Source organism: Chiloscyllium punctatum, chromosome 35, assembly GCF_047496795.1.
Source record: "Chiloscyllium punctatum isolate Juve2018m chromosome 35, sChiPun1.3, whole genome shotgun sequence".
Taxonomy (NCBI): domain Eukaryota; kingdom Metazoa; phylum Chordata; class Chondrichthyes; order Orectolobiformes; family Hemiscylliidae; genus Chiloscyllium; species Chiloscyllium punctatum.
Window position 1 is genome coordinate 49,216,971 of NC_092773.1, and position 23,183 is coordinate 49,240,153.

The following is a 23,183-nucleotide window of genomic DNA, read 5'->3' on the forward strand; positions in this document are numbered from 1 at the left end:
GGCATGTCAGAGTATGAGACATTTAATCTGATATGTATGAACCAGTGTTTGTTTTTAAAGGACTTTGAAATTATTATGGAAGTCAGTATTGATAAATGATTCCAGGACAATATTACAATTAGCCACAAAGTTGTGCTTATTGTGCATAATTTTCATAGGAATAGAACATCATGTAGCAATTCACAGGAACATTACCAAACATGAATTGTCACCAAGCTACAAACAAAGGAGTGGGCACAGAGGAATGGGATATTTTGTCCATTTTAGTTTGTTTTTGGGAAGTTTCATGCCAGGTGTCCTGATATGATTTACTATGATCTTCCTTGTGCTGTCTTCTACTCCTCACCGCATTAATTATGTGACAGACATTTTTTTTTGGTTTCCTCCTCATACAATCTCGTGTCAGGAAAGAAAATATTCCTGCTGCTGCTGACACCTTCCAGGTTACAAGTCTCCTGGCACCATGGTAAAGCCCAACTGTATGTGGTCTAAGCCTTAAGGTTGATGCTGTATGTGGAAAGGTCAAGGTCCTGTTTAGTAAAGGCACATTATTTGGCAGAGGGCCTCCATTTCAACAAATCTGAATTTCAAGTCTTAATTGGATGGGTGTATGAATAGGAAGGGTTTGGAGGGATATGGGCCGGGTGTTGGCAGGTCGGACTAGATTGATCTGGGATATCTGGTTGGCATGGACGAGTTGAACCGAAGGGTCTGTTTCCATGCTATACATCTCTGACGCTATGGTATTGTCTAGTTTCTCTTGTGAGGAGTGGAGAATTGCAAGTTGCGTTGACATGAGGCAAGATTAGCTCATCTTTTAAATACAAATTCATAGAAATTTTTGTTTTTCGTTCGTGAGATTCAGAACTTATCGTTGAAACCTAAAGGGTAAAGTGGGAAATATTTTCTTGGTCTTGCAAACGCAATTATTTCTCAATTTTGCTGAGTTTTTTTTTTCCCCGAGTTATGTTTCTTTGCCACTCAAGGACACTTGAACAGAAATTGCCAGTTTGAGATATAAACAACATTAAGACATTAAAGATAGTGTAGCAAACTATGCTTGGTTCGAATTCATATCTACACATTTCAACTAAAGAAAGGGGAATGGCTCAATTGTCAATAAGAAATGGATGTAGGGAGAAAAAGGTTTCTTGGCTACGTAATTTGACCTTGTCCCTTCAATCATCACTGACAAATGTTGGTTTAACAAACTGTAGTTTGCTCCTGAACAGCATTGTGGACCGACCTCCCCATTCCATTGGATTAAGTAGTTTGCCCATGAAAAGGCAGTATGAACTGTGAAGGATTGAGAAGTTCTGGCTCAGGCACCCATGTCCATAAACTCATAAACCAATACATTAAAGCTTTAGAGTTTTGACATATGAGTGAGTCAGTTACAGTTAGAGTCAAGCAGCATGGAAACAGACCCTTCAGTCCAACTCACCCATACCAACCAAGTTTTCCGAACTGAATTTGTCCCAGTTTCCTACATTTGGCCCATATCACTCAACATTTTATACTTGTGTACCTGTCCAAATGTAATTTCAATGTTAAAAGTGTACCTACACCAACCACTTTGGCAGTTCATTCCACATGTGAACTATCCTCCTGAAACAGTTGCCCCTCGGGTTCCTTTTCAATCTTTTTTCCTCTCATCATAAACTTAGGCCTCCTAATTTTGAACTCCCCCCACCTTTGGGAAAAGATGTTTGCTATTCACCTTTTTCATGTAACTATAATTTTTATAAACCTCTACAAAGTCACCCCAGATTAAGATAGTACTTCAGTTTCCCTGAAGTAGAATCCCATGTGAGTCCATCAGTTTCTTTCGTAAACTACTGTTGAGTTTTAGTTTCTCTGCACTGCATCTTTTCCAAAACTCCTCTCTTTACCTACAGGGCCAACTGGATTTTATTTTCCAGCTGAGGGCCGTGCAGGGTAAGAAACCTCATTGATCAGCCCATGAATGCACTGAAATGACACTAATTATCACTTCATAACAATAAGTGTGTCTTTTTGGTTATATGCACCGAAGTTTTGGCTATGAATGTTATATTAAATGCCATAGCTAAGTGTGATGCTTTTCCTTGAAGGATGTATGAATTTGATGTACTTACCCATAATTCTGAATGTAACTTGCCAGTTGCAAGCCCAAATAATTAATACATGAGAAAAAGCCTTTTGGGTCAAGAGCATATTATTTGAATGTTGTATGTGCATTTTCTCTGGATTTTCAGCTGATGTAGCACATGGATATCATTTGGTATGTGGGTAATGCAGAATTTGGATGAAATTTAAATCTGTTTTGTTTCCTCCATTTTCTTTTAATCACAGATCCACACTTGACAAATATGGAGTTCTTGACAAAGTGCAATGAGGACCAGCTGTTCAAATTGACAAAGTTGTACCGGGACAGACTAGAACAAGCGATGGAAGAAGTCTCGGCTGAAATCAGCACGTTGCTAACATTTGAGAAGCACTTCACTGGACAGGAGCATCAGGTAAGTGGCTGGGTCAGGCAATCTGTTTGATTATTTAAAGGTGGCACAACTACCACAATGTCAAGTCTTCGAAATTGAGAGTAAAAAGAAACTCCAGCAGGAAAAAATTGAGGCGAAGAAATATTGTGGATCTGAAACTAGGGGCAAAACTGTGCTCTGAAAAGGTTGGTGGGAAATGCAACCACTCTTCATTTGGGCTTTTCCACATCCATTTCGTGATCTCAGGGACATTGTGGCTTGAGACCTGTTTTCTGCCCCAAATTGCTTGGTAAATCAGATGGCTGAAAGGTATGTGTGAAGCCTTCAATTCTGTAAGCACCTGGGATGCCACAGCGGATGTGTCGTGGACAGAAGCAGCCGTTGAAAATAGGAGTCCTGAGTGAGGCCCCACCACTGGCATCAACCCCTTCTGCTCCTTTTAAAAGCCCACTTATTGGCATGAGATGTTAGGAAGGAGGACTTTGCAGAATTGAAAGTTTGCGGTTATTGTTTCTGGTGCCCCATGTTGTGCAAAGTGATCTATTAAGTTTCGTTTCTACTTTGAAGCTTTTAGCAGTTTGAAACCTACAAGAGAGGAGGGGGCCACTTGGCCTTTTTGAGCCTACTCTGGTATTCATCATGACCATAGCTGATTGTCCAACTCAATAGTCTAAACCAGTTTTCTCTCTATAACCTTTTGATTCCATTCACCAAGTGCTACATCTAGCCGCCTCTTGAATACATTTTAGTGTTTTTGGCATCAACTATTTCCTGTGGTGATGAATTCCACAGACTCACCAGTCTTTGCATGAAGAAGTGTCTCCTCATCTTCATCCTAAATAGTCTACCCTGAATCCTCAGACTATGACCCTTGGTTCTGGATGCAACCTCCATTGGGAACATCCTCCCTGCATCTATCCTGTCCAGTCCTGTTAGGATTTTATAAGTCTGAGATCAAACCCCCCCCCCCCCCCCCCCCACCACCACCCCTAACTCCCATTCGTCTACGTTCCAGCGAAAACCATCCTAACGTCTCGATCTCTCCTGTATGTCAAGCCCCTACACCCCTGGAATCAGCTTGGCAAACCTTCACTGCACTCCCTCAAGAGCAAGAGCATCTCTCCTCAGGAGAGGAGACCAAAATTGCACGCAATATTCGAGGTGTGGCCTCACCAAGGCCCTGTGCAATAAAAAGTGGGTTTGGCCAGCAATGCCCTCATCCCATGAATGAAGTAAAAAAAGAACTCTTGTAATGAAGACCGATATCCCATTTGACATTTTTCCTGCACTGCACCTGCATGCTTATTTTCAACAACTGGTGCTCAAGGACAACCAGGTCCTGCTGTACACTCCCTTCTCCCAATTTACAGTCATTTAAGTAATCTGCCGCCTTCATTTGACTTCCAAATGAATAACTTCACTGATCCAAATTATGTTGCATCTGCCATTGACTTGCCCACTCACCCAACCTGTCCCGATCGCTGCATCCTCGTTCCAGTTTACCCTCTTGCCCAACCAGGTACCATCTGCAAAGTTTGAGATGCCACACTAGTTGGCTCCTGCACATATTAGTCAAGAAAACCATTCCATTATACACTCCAGGATTTCCTTCTGGGCATTATGGCTAATTAGATTTTGCCCAATCTATGTGTAGATTGAAGTCACCCATCATCACCGCTATTCCCTTACCACATGCACCTCTAATTTCCTCTTTAAGGTGCATGTGATAGGGGAATATCATGGGTGATTTTAATTGGCATATAGATTCGGCAGCCATGTCTCCATAATCCTAATCGTATCTTAACCATTTTCAGTCCAAAAAAATGTGCAGGTTAGGTGAATTGGCCATGGGAAATTGCCTGTAGTGTTAGATGAAGGGGTAAATGTAGGGGAATGGGTCTGGATGGGTTGTGCTTCGGCGGGTCGGCGTGGACTTGTTGGACCGAAGGGGCCTGTTTCTACACTAAGTAATCTAATGATGCATGATTAGTTCAGCCACTTCTTCGTTGCAAATGTTCCACACATGAAGGCACAAAGGCTGTAAGCTTGTCTTTATAACATTGTCTTGCTTCCAGTACTTTTCTCAGTTTTTCTGCCTAAGGACAAAATTCAATCACTTTTTTTTTTCATTTTCCTTTTCCTAACTCTTTGTTTTTGACCTTGTTCCCTCCTTCCCTCCTTCCCTCCTTTCCTGACTCCTTATGCCAGGATATTGGAAACCAACATATATTAGTTTAAGCCCTTCCCAATTGCTCCAGCAAGCACTCCCCCGAGGACATTAGTCCCAGTCCTACCCAGGTGTAATCTGTCCAGTTTGGTTAAATTAAATTCCCGACAGTGTGGAAACAGGTCCTTCGGCCTAACAAGTCCCAACCGACCCTCTGAAGAGTAACCCAACCAGACCCAGTTCCTTCTGATTAACACGATGGGTAATTTAGCATGGCCAATTCACCAGACTTGCACATCTTTGGATTGTGGGAGGAAACCCACGCAGACACTGGGAGAACATGCAAACTCCACACAGTCAGTCACCTGAGGCTGGAATCAAACCTGGGACCCTGGCACTGTGAGGCAGCAGTGTTGACTATCCTTAATCAATCCTTACCTATCCAAATACATGTAAATCCCGTCTCTTAGTATTCCCTCCAACAACTTGTCCGCCACTGATGTCAGGCTCACCGGCTTATAGATCCCTGGCCTTTCCTTACCAATTTTCTTTATAGTGGCTTCGTGTTAGCCACCTCCAGTCATCTGGCACCACATCTGTGACTATCAGTGATACAAATATCTTAGCAAGGGGCCCAGCAATCGCTTCCCACAGAGTCCTAGGGTACTGCAGGTCCTGCAGTTTGATCTACCTTCATGCATTTTACGGCATCCAGCATTTCCTCTGTGCCATGGACACTCTCTTTTTCAAGATATCGCTGTTTATTTCCCTGCATTCTCTATCCTCCATATCCTTCTCCAGAGTAAACAAGATGCAAAATACTCGCTTAGTATATTTCCCCCATTTCCTGCTGCCTTGCTGGTTTTAATGGCCCCTATTCTCTCTCGAGTTACTTTATTGTCCTTAGTGCATTTATAGAATCCCTTTTGAATTATCCTTCACCTTATTTGCCAGAGCTTATACCTAACATTGTGATCTTTTTCCTTAATTTAAAAAAAAGACTTTCCTTCGTCATTACATTTTAATTCCGCTCCCAGCAATTGTCTAAATTGCACCATCTTTCCAAATTCTATATCGTGTTTAGTTTTAAAATGAGTTCCTGATCTTGAATCCTCTGCATCATAAAGATTGCATGATTCTGCCTCCATAGGGTTGTTATTGCTCCTATTGTAATTTCACAACGAATGAAACTCTCTCTCTCTCTCGTGATGGTGCCACCATTAGTTCAAATTGTTTAATAGTATTGTTGCTGACCTTCCTCCATCTATCATAAACTTTGCATCCAAAATTCTGCCTTTATACTGTTGCATTTGTGTTTGACCATGGTCCTCTCGTGATTCCAATTTAAAATTCTCTTCCTGAAGTTTAATTCTATTGGTGCTGTAAACATCAACCATGTTCAATCTAGTACCTCTTTAAAACCCTCCAACATCAATGGACATCTCTGTTCCTTCTCACTCGCTACACGCTTTCAGATGACTGGCATTTTGGCTCAGTTTTGAGCACTGCTGCCTCACAGTGCCAGGGACTATGGTTCGATTCCAGCCTCTGGTGGGTGACTGTGTAGTTTGTACATTCTAACTGTGTCTGTGTGGCTTTCCACTGGGTGCTCTGGTTTCCTCCCACAGTCCAAAGTGTAGTTCAGGGATGTGTAGGTTAAGTGCATTAGCTGTGGGAAATGCAGGGTTACAGGAATAGAGGATTGGGGCTGGAGGGTTGGTGTCAACCTGTTGGGCCGAACAGGCTGTTTACACGCTATTGAGATTCTATGATTCTGTCTCCCTCTTTTCACCTTCCTAGTTGTTTTGAGACTGAAAATGCAAATTGCGATGGTGACTGTAGGCTTGAATGACGAGAAATTTTTCTTTTTTTTGGGAGGTGTTATTTATGGAAACCTTTTGTCATGAATTGTGGAAAATTGTGCCTGCTTTTGTCTGGGTCTTATTGCACATTGTAAAAGGTGATTGAATCAAGCTTTCCTGCCTAAGAAACACTTGTAGTGATACATAGGAGAACAATGTGCTTTGATCTATAGGACAACCATGTTCCTTTACACCAGGTATGAGTTTATCGAGTGAAGCATTTTCCAGAACAAGGGTCCTTGATCTGAAAAATGGGCTCTGATTTGAATCATGTAACAGGCTTAAAAGCTGAATAATGTTCAGTGCCCAGTTCCTAAGATGTTTACGGAATATTGATAGGAGGTTAGAATAGATACTTCCTAATCCAGTGATTTGTTTTCTATGCAAAATGCAACTTGGGAATACCATCACTCAGCAGATCCTTTTTTCCTTTTCATTCAGTCTTTACCTCTCATTCGACTCTTCAATATACTTATTGATATGTTTTACAGAAAGTCATTGAACTCGTGGAGAAGGGAAACCAGGCGGGCAGTTCCAAACTTCTCCTAACTCTTGTGATGGGGAAAGGCTCTGTGGCTCGAAGATTGATGTGGGAATCCTTTGTGACAATGCGCCATAGATTTCCAAAGTTGGATAAAATACTTAACGAAATACAGGAAATTGGTATGGTTACATTGAATCCAATTTCAGATTGTAATGCTGTAGATTTTGCTAAAATGTTACAAAGATTTGAGTTCATGAAATTTTTAATGATTTAAAACAGATTTTGAACAATTTGATAACGTGAACATGGCAAAAGGTTTACCTGAAGTCCCCAGCAACCTGAAAGGTAAGAGATAAAGAAATGGAGATTTCAAATTTTGTTTTATTTCACTTCTGAAAATCAGATTGTTTGATCATAGATGTTTTGGAATTTCAAAATCTACTAATCAAATGTTCAGAGCGTGGGAAACTCGATTCAGAATTATTCAGAACCATCCCAAATCCTCAACCATATTGAAGAGATTCAGCCTACATGAGAAGCCATATGAGTTATATATTGTTTAAGTGCAGATAGAAAATTTCCAGCCCAGGAACAGGCCCTTCAGCCCTCCAAACCTGAGCCGATCCAAATGTACTGTCTAAGCCTGTCAGTCAATTCCTAAACATTTGTACCCCTCTGCTCCCCACCTGCTCGTGCATCTGTCCAGAGTCCAAATGAATCTACCGTGCCTGCCTCTACCACCTCTGCTGGCAACACATTCCAAACACCCACCACCTTCTGTGTGAAATACTTGCCATGTGTATCACCCTTAAAGTTTTCACCTCTCACCTTGAAAGCATGACCTCTTGTTGGTGAATCCTTCACCCTGGGAAAAAGCTTGTCTCTATCCACCCTGTCTCTACCCTTAATGATTTTGTGAACCTCAATCAGGTCTCCCCTCAATCTTATTTTTTCAAGTGAAAATAAACCTAACCTACCCAACCTCTCTTCATAGCTAGCACCTTCCATAAAAGGCAACGTTCTCGTAAACCTTCTCTGCACTCTCTCTCGCCAAAGCATCCACATCCTTTTAGTAATGTGGCGCCCAGAACCGGACACCATATTCTAAATGCGGCCGAACCAACGCCTTGTACAATTTTAACATAACTTGCCAGCTCTTATACTCAATACCCCATTCAGTGAAGGCAAGCATACTATATGCCTTCTTGACCACTCTACCCACCTGTGCAGCAACCTTCAGGGTACAATGGACATGCACTCCCAGATCTCTCTGCCCATCAACTTTCCCCAAGGCTCTTCCATTCATTGTATAATTTGCTCTAGAATTAGACTTGCCTAAATGCATCACCTCACATTTGTCTGGATTGAAAACCATCTGCCACTTTTCTGCCCAACTCTCCAGTCTATCTGTATTCTCTGACAGTCCCTTATGCTTTCTGCTCCTCCACCAATCTTTTGTCGTCTGCAAATTTGATCATACCAACAGTGCCCTCTTCTAGATCATTTATGTATATTACAAACAACAGCAGCTCCAATACTGACCCCTGTGGAACAACACTCGTCACCTTTCTCCATTTTGAGAAATTCCATTCAACTACTACTGTGTCTCCTGTTGCTCAACCAGTTCTTTATCCACCTAGTTAGAACACCCTGCACACCAAGTGACTTCACTTTCTCCATTAGTCTACAATGGGGAACTTTATCAAACACCTTACTAAACTCCATGGATATGACATGATCAGCCCTTCCTTCACCTAACAACTTGGTCACTTCCTCGAAGAACACTATCAAGCTGGTAAGGCAAGATCTCCCCCGCACAAAACCATGTTGCCCATCACTGACCACCTCATTCCTTTCCAAACATAGGATCTATTTATCTCTCAGTACCCTCTCCAGCAACTTCCCTACCACCGACGTCAGGCTCACTGGCCTGTAGTTACCCAGAATATCCCTACTACCCTTATACAGGGGGAGCAACATGAGTAATCTTCCAGTCCTCCAGCATCTCACCTGTATTTCCGGATGCCACAAATATATCAGTCAGGGCCCCAACTATTTCCCCTCTTGCCTCCCTCAGCAACCTGGGATAAATCCCATCAAGCCCTGGGTATTTGTCCACCTTAATAACCTCTAGCATACCTAATACATGTTCCCTACTTATGCCAACGTGATCCAGACTAATCAAACGTCTATCTCTAATCTCCAGATTCATCATGTTCCTCCCCTGAGTGAACACTGATGCAAAATACTCATTCAGAATCTCACCCATTCTCTCAGGTTCAGCACACAGCCTGCCTTCATTATCTTTGTGGACCAGTCCTTTCTCTAGTTACCCGCTTGCTGCTTATATAAGAATAAAATGCTTTGGGATTTTCCTTAACTCTGCTCGCTAAGGCTATTTCATGATCCCTTTTAGCCTGCTTGATTCCTTGTTTAAGACTTGTCCTACTCTTCCTGTATTCCTCCAGGGCCCATTCTGTTCTTAGCTACCTCAACCTTCTATATGCTTCCCTTTTCCTAGTGGCTAGTCGTACAATTTCTCTTGTCATCCGCAGTTCATGAATCTTGCCCTTCCTATCCTTTGCTTTCAATGGGACACAACTATCCTGGACTATCTTTCACCTATCTTTGAAAGCCTCTCACATCTCAAATGTGGACATCCCTTCAAATAGCTGTGTCCAATCCACATTTCCCAGCTCCTGCCTAATTTTGCTATAATTGGCCTTGGCCCAGTTTAGCACTCTTCCCTTAGGTCTACTCTCCTCTTTATCTACGAGTATTATAAAATGTACAGAATTGTGGTCACTGTTCCCAAATAAATCCCCCACCACAATTTCTATCACTTGTCCTGGCTCGTTCCCCAATACCAGGTCCAATATGGCCCCTTCCCTTGTTGGACTATTGACATACTGCTCTAGAAAATCCTCCTGGACGCTTCGTACAAATTCTACTCCATCCAGATCGCTGACGCTAAATGTATCCCAGTCAGTGTTGGAAAAATTAAAATCTCCCATCGCCTCTATGTCTATTCATAATCTGTTTACCTATTTGTTTTTCTACCTCATGCAATACAGCCCCAACAATGTAACTGCACCCTTCTTATTTCTCAGCTTCACCCATAATGTCTCACTATGCATGTCCTCCTTTAGCACAGCCATCATATCGACCCTGACCAGCAATGCAACTCCACCCCCTTTTTTTACTTCCCTCCCTGTCCCGTCTGAAGCGTCTATATCCTGGAGCATTTAGTTGCAAATCATCACCATCTCCTTCCTTCAATCAAGTCTCTGTGGCAGTAATGTCATACTCCCAGGCACCAATCCAAGCCCTAAGTTCATCTGCCTTACACAGTATACTCCTTGCATTAAGATGTTGCAATATTTCACCAAATCAAACTGTTTATAATGACTACTTTAAGTCTTACATACGAGATCATAGAACAATACAGCGCAGAACAGGCCCTTTGGCCCTTGATGTTGCACCGACCTGTGAACTATTCTGAGCTCGTCTTATCTCAAAATCACCCATGTGCTTATCTCGGGATTGTTTAAATCTCCCTAATGTGGCTGAGTTGACTATATTAGCAGGTAGGGCATTCCACACCCTTACCACTCTCTGCCTAAAGGACTTGCTTCTGACATCTGTCTTAACTACAAATTGATGGGTTTAGATTTATGCCGTCTCGTACAAGTTGACTTCATCCTCGGAAAAAGTCATTCACTGTCTACCCTATCTACTCCCCTGATCATCTTGTATGTCTCTATCAAATCCCCCACCGCCGCCTTTCAATGAGAACAAGCCCAAGTGTCTCAGTCTTCCTCATAAGACCTTCTCCCCAGACCAGGCAACGTCCTGGTAAATCTCATTAGATTACTTAGTGTGGAAACAGGCCCTTCGGCCCAACAAGTCCACACCGCCCCGCCGAAGTGCAACCCACCCATACCCCTACATTTACCCCTTACCTAACACTACAGACAATTTAGCATGGCCAATTCACCTAACCTGCACATCTTTGGACTGTGGGAGGAAACCGGAGCACCCGGAGGAAACCCACGCAGACACGGGGAGAACGTGCAAACTCCACACAGTTAGTCACCTGAGGTGGGAATTGAACCCGGATCTCTGGCGCTGTGAGGCAGCAGTGCTAACCACTGTACCACCGTGCCGCCCACATCTGCACCTTTTTCCAATGCTTCCACATCCTTCCTGTAATGGGGTGACCAGAACTGTACACAATATTCCAAGTGTGGCCGCACCAGCGTTTGTGTCGATGCAGCATGATTTTGCGGCTCAGGAACGCACTCTCTCTAACAATAAAACCTAACACGCCGTATGCCTTCTTAACAGCACTTTCGACCTGGGTGGCAACTTTCAGGATCTAATGTACATGGACTCCAAGAGCGCTCTGCATGTCCACACTACCAAACATTTTTCCATTGACCCAGTACTCTGCGTTCGTGTTATTTTTACCAAATGAATCATGCACATTTAGCTGTATTGAACTCCATTTTATACCCCTCAGCCCAATTCTGCAGTTTATCCAAGTCTCCTGCAACCTGTAACATTCTTTCAAACTGTCTGCTAATCCACCAACTTTAGTGTCGTCTGCAAATTTACTAATCCATCCACCTATGCCTGTGTCGAAGTCATTTATAAAAATGACAAACAGCAATAGTCCCATAACATCCTTGTGGCACACCACTCGTAACTGGACTCCAGACTGAATATTTTCGATCAACCACCACTTGCTGCCTTCTTCCAGAAAGCCCGTTTCTAATCTAAACTGCTAAATCACCCTCTATTCATGCCTCTGCATTTTCTCAATCAGTTGACCATGTGGAACCTTATCAAAGGCTTTACTGAAGTCCATGTATACCACGTCAACTGTCCTACCCTTATCTACATGCTTGGTCACTACCCAAAAAAACTGAGGTTTGTGAGACACAACCTGCCCTTGACTATCTGACTCTCTGAAATCAATTTTTTTTTAATGTATGTTCTTGGGATATTGACTTCATTGATAAGGCCACCACTTTTTGCTGAGAAAGCAATTAAGAGTGAACTGCAGCAGTGTGGGTCTGGAGTCACATGTAGGCCAGACGAGGTAGAGTGTAGATTTTATCCCCTAAAGCACATGTGTACAGTAAATAAATTGTTACAATTTGACTAGTTGCATAATCACCACGTTGCCTATTTAAAGATTCCAGATTTTTATTGAATTCGGACTTTTTCCTCTCCCGATGGTGGAATTAACATCCATGTCCCCAGAACATCAACTCACGTTTCTGCATTGCTAATTGAGTGACGTTATGCCATGCTAAAGGAAGAGATCTCCGTTCTGCAGTCCTGCCAGATCCTGTCGTGAATGGTGGTGGACAATTGAACAACTCACTGGAGGAGAAGGCTCCACAAATATTCTTATCCTTCATGATGGCAAAGCCCAACTCATTAGTGCAAAATGTAGCCTGAAGTATTCACTACAATCTTTCTTCAGTATTGGGTTAGGCCAGTTTTGGAATATTGTGTGCAATCCTGGTCTCGTTCCTATCTGAAGGATGTTGTGAAACTTGAAAGGGTTCAGAAAAGATTTACAAGGACGTTGCCAGGGTTGGAGGACTTGAGCTATAGGGAGAGGTTGAATAGGCTAGTGCTGTTTTCTCTGGAGTGTCGGAGGCTGAGGGGTGACCTTAACAGGTTTATAGAATCATGAGGGCCGTGGATAGATACATAGACAAAGTCTTTTCCCTGGTGTGAGGGAATCCAGAACTCGAGGACATTAGATTTAGGTTGAGAGGGGAAAGGTATAAGAGACCTAAAGGGCAACTTTTTCACTTGGAGGGTGGTGTGTGTGTGGAATGACCTGCCAGAGGAAGTGGTGGAGGCTAGTGCATTTGCAACTTTTTAAAAGCCACCTGGATGGGAATATGAATAGGAAGAGTTTGGAGGGATATGGGCCGGGTGCTGGCAGATGGGACGAGATTGTTGGGATACCTGATCGGCATGCATGGGTTGGACTGAAGTTTCCGTGCTGTACATCTCTATGACTCTCTAAGTGGCGACTGGATAATCCATCTCTACCTCCTTCATAGGTCCACAGTATTACAGCCTTGAGCCAATTCAACTCTTTCCACATGATATTAAGAAATAGTTAAAGACCCCAGCAAAGGCCATCTCACCAAGCTTCAGTAACACCTCACGAGGGTTTTCAATCTCTCGGCCATGGTTTTCCAGTACGTTATAAATATAGTAGGAATATAGCTGAGTGGTCCTGGGAACATGCTGTTTCCTTTGTATGCTGCAAAGGCAATATGCCCAAACAACATTTCAGCAATAGTATTGAAACCATGACCTCCAGAACGTGCCACGACCCGTAGCCAAGCCATTCGAGTATAGGTACAGCACAGGTATCTGTCCAGTGATGTGGAAAATTGTCCAGTTATGTCCTGTTCACAAAAATCAGGACAAATCCAACCTGGCCAATGAACGTCCCGTCAGTCCCAATTATCAGTGGAAAAAATGGAAGATGTCATCAACAGTGCTATCAAGTACCACCTGGTCAGCAATAACCTGCTCAGTGACACCCAGTGTTGACTCTGCCAAGGCCATTTGGCTCTGGGGCTCATTACAGCCTCGGTTCAAACATTGACAAACCAGTCCAATTTCAAAGATTATGTTGGAGTAACTGTCCTTGACATCAAGACCGAGTGAGTTTGGCGCCAATGATCCCTCGCAAAACCAATGATTGGGGGTAATCCGACCTGGCATTACTGCAGACAGTACTTTTTCACTGTATCTTGGTACGTATGTCAGTAATAAATCAAAACAAGAATTAGGAAATGTCTCAGGGCAGAGAACAAAAAGACTACCTGTCCCAAACAGGCATGTTCCTCTTCCAGAGACAAACTCATCTGGCAGTCCACTAGCTTTGCATGTAACAACCTGGGAAGGCAATAATCTAGTGGTATTGGCGTTGGACCAATAATCCAGAAATGTGGGTCATGATCTGAGTTCCAATCCTATCACAGCTGGTGGTGATAGATTAACAAATTAAAAGTCTGATAATAAAACTATTACTAAAACCATTATCGATTATCATTAAACCATTTGGTTTAAATATGCCTTTTACGGAATTAGATATGCTGTCATTAACTTTCTCCTATGTGTGACTCCACTCCCACAGAAATGTAATTGACTCATAGCCTAGCAAACAGCTGGTTTGGATTGAACTACTACAAAAGTCCCCCCCTTCCCCCCCCCCCCAAAAAAAGTCGATCTTGTTTATTCCTATCTGGCATTCACCTGGAGCCAGAAGGAAGAGCAAGATGCTTGGAGAGCTCCTGGTCAAAACGCCGACTCTCTTGTGCTCCTGGAATGCTGCCTAACCAGCGGTGCTTTCCCAGTGCCACACTTTTCGACTCCGATCTGTAGTCCTCCGTTCCTCCAAGAAGCTTGGTCCTGTCAATGCTGTAAAGCCCTCTCTACTGCCACCTGTTGGGCCATTCCAAAATTGGGGCGCAGTCAGACCATTCCTGTAGGTGAAGTAGTGCAGTGATCTACACACTGGAGGGAGTTGCCCTAGGAGTCTTCAACTTTGACTCCTGACCCCATAATCTCAGCATCAGGCCAAGCATGGGCAAGGAATTTTCCTGTTGATTACCAAACGCCATCTGGAACTGAGCAATAAATCTTCGTTGAGCTTTATCATTGATCAAAATTTGGAGTGAGGCACTTGTTAGTGTTAATCACAAGTGATTCTGTGCTTAGTTCGAGAAATACTGGAATTAAATTGGTTATTGAACATCGTTCGCCATTTTTTGACTTGTGAATGGGGTTTCCATCAACTGAAATTTCACTTGCTCTATTGAAGCTGTGAATCAAACGCCACAACAGTTCACTATTTTGCAAAGTGGAATAGCGAAGTGTTTCTTTTTGTATATTCCAATATGATTAACATTGAGAACCACTTTTTCTATCTGTTCTAATTAAAGGTGTTCAGGCAAAACACAAGGAAGTACTCTCGGTACAAACTCAAACACTGCAAGTGAGCACAGTCCTAATAAAGGAGAAGGTGAAGACTTTCCAGCTGGTTGATCGATATACTGAGCTAACGGTCATCTCTGCTCTTCGAGATCGGAAACTTGTAGAGCATGAGTTGCTGGCAAGAGGCAGAGACCACGAGGAGTGGAGAGAGAAACATCTCCGGAGAGAACTGGAAAAAATTCCAGTCGATTGCTTGTTCCAGAGCAGTTTTTCCTGGGTAGGATTTTTGGTCCAGAAATTAAAGAAATGGTTTTGGCAATCCAATTTCGGGAGTTCAGCAGTAGTGAGTGGAGTCCCAGGGATTGGGAAAACAACAATGGTGCAGAAGATTGTTCATGACTGGGCCATTGGGAAAATATACCCACACTTTCAATTTGTTTTCAGCTTTAAGTTCCGGCACTTAAACACTTATAACGGCAGGGTTAACCTGCGGAACCTGATACTGGATGAGTATCCTTACTTTGAGAATGTTCTGGGAGAGCTCTGGAAGAACCCAGAGGGTTTGCTTTTTATATTTGATGGTTTGGATGAATTCAAGGAGAGGATCGATTTTTCTGGCCATCAGAGAAGCACAGCACCTCAGCACAAGTGCACAGACCCTGAAAGCTGGTGTGAGATGTCTGACATTGTGTACGGTTTAATCCAGCACAAGCTGCTCCCAGGATGTTCTGTGTTAGTGACCACTCGTCCCACTGCGTTACATTTATTGGAAGTGGCTGAGGTCAGTGTCTGGGCTGAAATCCTGGGATTTGTTGGTGATGAGCAGAAGGAATACTTCAACAAGTTTTATGAAGATAAGAAAGTGGCAGCAGCTGTTTTCAAACACTTGAAGGAGAACGAGATCCTGTACACTATGTGCTATAACCCTTCATACTGCTGGATCCTCGGTCTGTCACTGGGTTCTTTCTTCACGCAAAGAGGTAGGAAACAGCATGTTCCCAGGACCGTCACTCAGCTGTATTCCTACTATATTTATAACGTTCTGGAAAACCATGGCCGAGAGATTGAAAACCCTCGTGAGGTGTTACTGAAGCTTGGCGAGATGGCCTTTGCTGGAGTCTCGGAGAAGACAATTGTGTTTACAAATGAAGATTTGATCCAGTACAACCTCCAACCCTCCCAGTTCCTGTCTGGTTTCCTGATGGAACTTTTGGAGAGAGATGATTCTGTTCGCAGCATAGTTTACACTTTCCCGCACCTCACCATCCAAGAATTCATAGCTGCGTTGGCACAGTTCCTCACTGCAGATTCTGGGAACGTACAGGAACTCCTCAGTCAAGCCCATAGCATGGAAGATGGGCGCTTTGAGATATTTCTCCGTTTTGTTATTGGTCTGTCGTCTCAGTCAGCCAGGCCCCTGGAGAAGCTCCTTGGTCCGTTTTGTCATGCGACAATCTGTCAAGTGATTACTTGGGTGAAGGAGAAGGTTGAGGAACAGATTAAAAACGCAGCAAGTAAACCTGATCAAACCAACCTGTTGAACACATTGCACTACATGTTTGAGTCTCAGAATAAGAAACTGCTTCAGGAAATTGTGGAATCTGCAGAAATATTTAATTTGCGTGGACTGAGACTGACTCCAATTGACTATCTGGTCCTATCCAGTGTCTTTGAATTCAGTGATTCGATTAGAAAACTCGACCTGCGGAATTGTTACATTAAGTGCGAAGGATTGCAACGGCTGGATTCCATACTCCACAAATGTCGTGTGTTGAGGTAATGCTTTCTTTATACCTACCTATTCAGCAAATTATTGAAAAGGCATGTTTTGAATTACATAGAACATAGAAAAGTACAGCGCAGTACAGGCCCTTCGGCCCTCGATGTTGCGCCGACCGAAGCCTACCTAACCTACACTAGCCCAATAACCTCCATATGCTTGTCCAATGCCCGCTTAAATGACCATAAAGAGGGAGAGTCCACCACTGATACTGGCAGGGCATTCCATGAACTCTCAACCCGCTGAGTAAAGACTCTACCCCTAACATCTGTCCTATACCTACCACCCCTTAATTTAAAGCTGTGTCCCCTAGTAACAGCTGACTTCATTAGAGGAAAAAGGTTCTCACTGTCAAACCTTTCTAAATCCCTAATCATCGTGTACACCTCTATCAAATCTCCCCTAAACCTTCTTTTCTCCAATGAGAAAAGCCCCAAGTGCCTCAGCCTTTCCTCATACGATCTTCCTACCATGCCAGGCAACATCCTGGTAAACCTCCTCTGCACCCGTTCCAGTGCCTCCACATCCTCCCTATAGTATGGCGACCAAAACTGCACACAATACTCCAGATGAGGCCGCACCAGAGTCTTCTACAACTGCAACATGACCTCAGGACTCCGGAACTCAATTCCTCTACCAATAAAGCCCAGTACACCATATGCCTTCTTCACAGCACTATTTACCTGGGTGGCAACTTTCAGAGATCTGTGTACATTGACACCAAGATCCCTCTGCTCATCCACACTACCAAGTAGTCTACCATTAGCCCAGTAATCCATCTTCTTGTTACTCCTACCAAAGTGAATGACTTCACACTTAGCTACATTGAATTCCATTTGCCACCTTACTGCCCAGCTCTGCAACTTATCTATATCGCGCTGTAACCTGTCACATCCTTCTTCGCTGTCCACAACTCCACCGACTTTCGTGTCATCCGCAAACTTGCTCACCCAGCCTTCAAGCCCCTCCTCCAGGTGATTTTTGAAAATGACAAACAGCAATGGTCCCAAGACAGATCCTTGTGGAACACCGCTAGTAACTGCACTCCAAGATGTACCTTTGCCATCAACTACTACCCTCTGTCTCTTTCCAGCCAGCCAATTCCTAATCCAAACCTCTAATGCACCCTCAATGCCATACCTCTGTAGTTTTTGCATTAGCCGACCATGGGGTACCTTATCAAACGCCTTGCTAAAATCCATATACACCACATTTACTGCTTTACCCTCGTCCACTTCCTTGGTCACCTTCTCAAAGAATTCAATAAGGTTTGTGAGGCACGACCTGCCCTTCACAAAACCATGCTGACTATCCTTGATCACATTATTCCTATCCAGATGTTCATAAATCCTATCCCTTACAGTTCTCTCTCAAACTTTGCCCACAACAGAAGTGAGACTCACTGGCCTATAGTTACTCGGGCTATCCCTGCTCCCCTTCTTGAACAAGGGGACCACATTTGCTCTCCTCCAGTCTTCTGGCACTATTCCTGTAGACAACGATGACATAAAAATCAAGGCCAATGGCTCCGCTATCTCCTCCCTAGCTTCCCAAGGATCCTAGGATAAATGCCATCAGGCTCAGGGGACTTATCTATTTTCATCCTTTCCAGAATTTCCAACACCTCTTCCCTACATACCTCAAAGCCGTCCATTCTAATTAATTGTGACTCAGTATTCACATCGGCAACAATGTCGTGTTCCTGAGTGAATACTGATGAAAAGTATTGATTTAGTGTCTCACCAATCTCCGCCTCCACACACAACTTCCCACTACTATCCTTGACTGGACCTATTCCTACTTTGGTCATTCTTTTATTCCTGACGTACCTATAGAAAGCCTTTGGGTTTTCCCTAATCCTACCAACTAAGGACTTTTCATGTCCCCTTCTCGCTGCTCTTAGCTCTCTCTTTAGATCCTTCCTGGCTACCTTTATAACACTCAGTCGCCCCAATTGAACCTTCACGCCTCATCTTTACATAGGCCGCCCTCTTCCCTTTAACAAGGGATTCTAATTCCTTATTAAACCACGGCTCCCTCACAAGACCCTGTACTCCCTGCCTGACTGGTACATACTTACTGGATTAGTGGTGCTGGAAGAGTACAGCAGTTCAGGCAGCATCCAACGAGCAGTGAAATCAACGTTTCGGGCAAAAGCCCTTCATCAGGAATAAAGGCAGTGAGCCTGAAGCATGGAGAGCTTATCTCTCAATGCTTCAGGCTCACTGCCTTTATTCCTGATGAAGGGCTTTTGCCCGAAATGTTGATTTCGCTGCTCGTTGGATGCTGCCTGAACTGCTGTGCTCTTCCAGCACCACTAATCCAGTATTTGATTTTCAGCATCTGCAGTCATTGTTTTTACCTGGTACATACTTACCAAGGACACCCATTAGCTGTTCCTTGAACAATCTCCACATATCATTTGTGTCCTTCCCTTGAAGCCTATTTTTCCAATCCACACATCCTAAGTCATGCCTCACCGCATCATAATTTCCCTGCCCCCAGCTATAACTGTTGCCCTGCAGTGCACACTTATCCCTCTCCATCACTAGAGTAAAAGTCACCGAGTTGTGGTCACTGCCCCCGAAGTGCTCACCTACCTCCAAGTCTAACACCTGGCCTGGTTCATTACCTAGAACCAAATCGAGTATAGCCTCACCTCTTGTTGGCCTGTCTACATATTGTGTCAGGAAACCCTCCTGCACACATTGGACAAACACTGACCCATCTAACAAACTCTAGCTATAGCTTTCCCAGTCAATATCTGGGAAGTTAGAGTCCCCCATAACAACCACCATGTTACTTTCACTCTTCTCCTGAATCATCCTTGCAATACTTTCCTCTAATTCTCTCTGACTATTAGGAGGCCTGTAGAAAACCCCTAACAGGGTGACCTCACCTTTCCTATTCCTAACCTCCGCCCACACTACCCCAGATGGCAAGTCTTCCTCCATCCCCCTTTCTACTGCTGTAATACTATCCTTGACAAGCAATGCCACACCTCCCCCTCTTTTACCCCCATCTCTGACCCTACTAAAACATTTAAACCCTGGAATCTGCAATAGCCATTCCTGTCCCTGTTCTACCCACGTCTCTGTAATGGCCACAACATCGAAGCCCCAGGTACCAACCCATGCTGCAAGCTCACCTACCTTATTTCTTATACTTCTGGCATTGAAGTATACACACTTCAAGCCACCTTCCTGTTTTACAGGCACCCTCCTTCGAGATCGATGCCATGTTCCTAACCTCCCTACACTCAAGGTCCTGTACCCTAAAGTTATACTCCAGGTTCCCATGCCCCTGCAGAGTTAGTTGAAACCCTCCCAAAGAGTACTAGCAAACCTTCACCCCCCCCCCCCACCATTTCCTTCTCCCCAACCCCCCCCCCCCCAAGGATACTGGTGCCCCTCAGGTTCAGGTGTAGACCATCCTGTTTATAGAGGTCCCACCTTCCCCAGAAAGAACCCCAGTTATCCAAATACCAGAATCCCTCCCTCCTGCACCACCCCTGTAGCCACGCATTTAACTGTTCTCTCTCCCTATTCCTCAAATCTCCATCACGTGGCACGGGTAACAAACCAGAGACAACAACTCTTTTCGTTCTAGCTCTGAGCTTCCAACCTAGCTCCCTGAAAGCCTGTCTAACATCGTCCTACCTATGTCGTTGGTGCCAACGTGGACCATGATCTGGGGCTGCTCCCTCTTCCCCTTTTTAAGGACCCAGAAAACACGATCAGAGACATCACGTACCCTTGCACCTGGGAGGCAACATACCCATCGTGAGTCTCTGTCGCCCCCGCAAAACCGCCTATCTGTGCCCCTCACTATTGAGTCCCCAATAACTATCGCTCTACCTTTTTCATCACCCTTCCCTTCTGATCAACGGGGACAGGCTCCGTGCCAGAGGCCTGAATCTCGTTGCTTACCCCTTGTAGGTCATCTTTCCTTCTCCCCTCCCCCCCCCCCCCTCCCCCCCCACCCCACGTATCCAAAACAGTATACTTGTTCTTGAGGGGAATGACCACAGGGAGTCCCTGCACTGGCTGCTTCCTCCCACTCCCCCTCACTGTCACCCATCTCTCTAACTTTCGGAGTAACTACTTCCCTAAAGCTCTGATCTATGACCACCTCTGCATCCCGAATGATCCGCAGTTCATCCAACTCCAGTTCCAGTTCCCTAACACGGTCTTGGAGGAGCTGGAGATGGGTGCACTTGCAAGTGTAATCAGGAGGGACGCTAATGGCTTCCCTCACATCATACATGTTGCAAGAGGAACATTGCACTGCCTTCGCTGCCATCCCTCTAAAAGGTAAACTTTTAAAAACTAGATCTAAAGAAACAAACCAGCAAAATGCAGCACTCACCTGCTTGTCACAATGGGTCTTATTATTAGGTTAGAGGAGGGTGGGTGGGAGGCTCTACCCCTGTAGTGCCTCGGGTTCCTCGCCTGCGCGCTTTTATAAGAAAAAAACCTTCCCAGGTAAGCTAGCACGACACCAGCTTCCAGGTCCACTAGGCACTTAAAAACAACTTTAAATTTTAGCCATTAGAAAAACAATAACTGGACTTTACCGTGACTTAAAACACCACCAGACAGCCATTTCCTGCTCCGCTGAGAGTGATTAATTCTGAGTACAGTTCTTTGACCCGGAGACTGCACCTTCCAAACCCACAACCACTTCAATGTGGAAGGGCGAGAGCTGCAGATACATAGAACACCACCCCTTGAAAGTTGCTCTCCAGGCCACTCAGCATCCTGACTTGGAAGTATAACACCATTCCATCACTGTTGTTGGGTCAAAACTCTGGAATTCATTCCCTAAGGTTATTGTGGGTCAACTTGCAGCAGGTGGACTGCAGTGGTTCAAGAAGGCAGCACACCACCACCTTGTCTAGGCAGAAGTGGGTCCTGCAGATGCTGGGGATCAGAGAGATTAGACAGGTGCTAGAAAAGCGCAGAACGTCAGGCAGCATCCGAGGAGCAGGAAAATCGCCGTTTCGGGCAAAAGCCCTTCAGCCCGTCCTGATGAAGGGCTGTTGCCTGAAACGTCAAATTTTTTTTTTTCTCCTGCTCCTTGGATGCTGTCTGACTGTGTGCTTTTCCAGCACCCCGTCATCGAGACCTCTTTCTCTCGGGCATCAAGATACGGGCAATAAGATGCTGGTTCAGCCGGTGATGTGCATGTCACACGAGTGAATAATAAAACAAAATCTAGTCTGGCTGGAAACAAGCAAGTGGATGGCTTGAGGGAAAACCACAGTATCGTGGTGCAGGAGGTTACTCTGGAAAGAGAGTCCATTAGGCAGATTTAGAAAGAGTGTTGGTGGGTGACTCACTGTTTTGCAGGATAAGCATTTTAGTTTGCAGCCAAGATAGTGAATCTGGTATGATTTCTTACCTTCCGGGTGCAAGGATCTGTGACACAACTGATAAATATTTGAGCAGCCAGGATACCTCTCCAGGGTGGCACAGCAAGGGAGACATTTCTGCCATGTGTGCAGGAGAACTTTCTGGAACAGTACATTTCTTATCTACGAGGGAGGGAAGGTGGGAGCTATCCAAGGAAACAAGGCAGGCCAAGTGGAGGATGTCAGAGGAGGGAGTATTTGGGAAAACAGTGGTCATAACATAATCAATGTTAAGATAGAAAAGATAAAAACCAGTCAAGGATTAAGACCCCAGAGTAGAAATCAGCAGATTTTGTACCAGAGCTAGTTGATTGGAAATCCACTTTTGTGGATAAAACAGTGGATGAGAAGGGGAGATTTTCAGCTAGGTCCATACCTATGGGCAAATAAATATGGGACATCCAAGTCTGCAAGACTATTGATAATGAAGGATATTGTTGAGAAAATAAGAAATAAAAATGCGATAAGCTGCATTCTGGAATAACCAAAGCAATAGAAATCAGGAAGAGTATTTCAGAGTCGGAAGGCTTAAGAGGAAGCATAAGAAAAAGATGTCAAGCTGCGCGAAAACAATGGTGAAATATTCTCCAAACATATCAACAGTGAAAGAATGATGAATGATAGTGGGGTCCATACGGATCCAGCAAGATCAGTGACTCACTGAAGCAAAGCTAGTGACGTAAGTGACCGAGATGGGTACGTTGCTTCTGTGAAGTGGAGGGTGCCAAATATGTAGGTCACCGGGTGATCTTTGGGGTAAGGAAAGATATTCTGTTTCCACTAGTAGGATTGCCAGTAAAAATTAAGATTGAGATTAACAATTAAAAGATTAAAATTAAGATTAACAGCAAGAGAGCGAAGAGTCAGATAAGAAACTTCTGAGGAAAGAAGATTTCGAATATGCTGCCTGGGAGAGTGTTTATTTGAGACAGATTCCATAGGAGGATCAAAAAGAGTCTCTATACATATTTGAAAGTGATTCATTTAGAGGCCCACAGAATATGGTTGGAGAATGTG

The 23,183-nt window shown here is 44.1% G+C and overlaps 1 protein-coding gene across 5 annotated transcripts in view; it reads left to right on the forward strand.

The window, feature by feature from the left end:
* Positions 1 to 23,183, forward strand: part of LOC140459809 (NACHT, LRR and PYD domains-containing protein 3-like) — a 73,474-nt gene that overhangs the window by 25,467 nt on the left and 24,824 nt on the right. For 4 of the 5 annotated variants that reach the window (XM_072554340.1, XM_072554339.1, XM_072554341.1 and 1 more), the window contains exons 6-9: positions 2,335 to 2,501; positions 7,001 to 7,172; positions 7,273 to 7,338; positions 14,982 to 16,749. In XM_072554340.1, coding sequence (XP_072410441.1) covers positions 2,352 to 2,501; positions 7,001 to 7,172; positions 7,273 to 7,338; positions 14,982 to 16,749 — 2,156 coding nt within the window. In that variant the 5' untranslated portion in view covers positions 2,335 to 2,351. Of the gene's footprint in view, positions 1 to 1,898; positions 1,939 to 2,334; positions 2,502 to 7,000; positions 7,173 to 7,272; positions 7,339 to 14,981; positions 16,750 to 23,183 lie in introns of all 5 variants that reach the window. The other variant, XM_072554344.1, reaches the window with a different exon arrangement.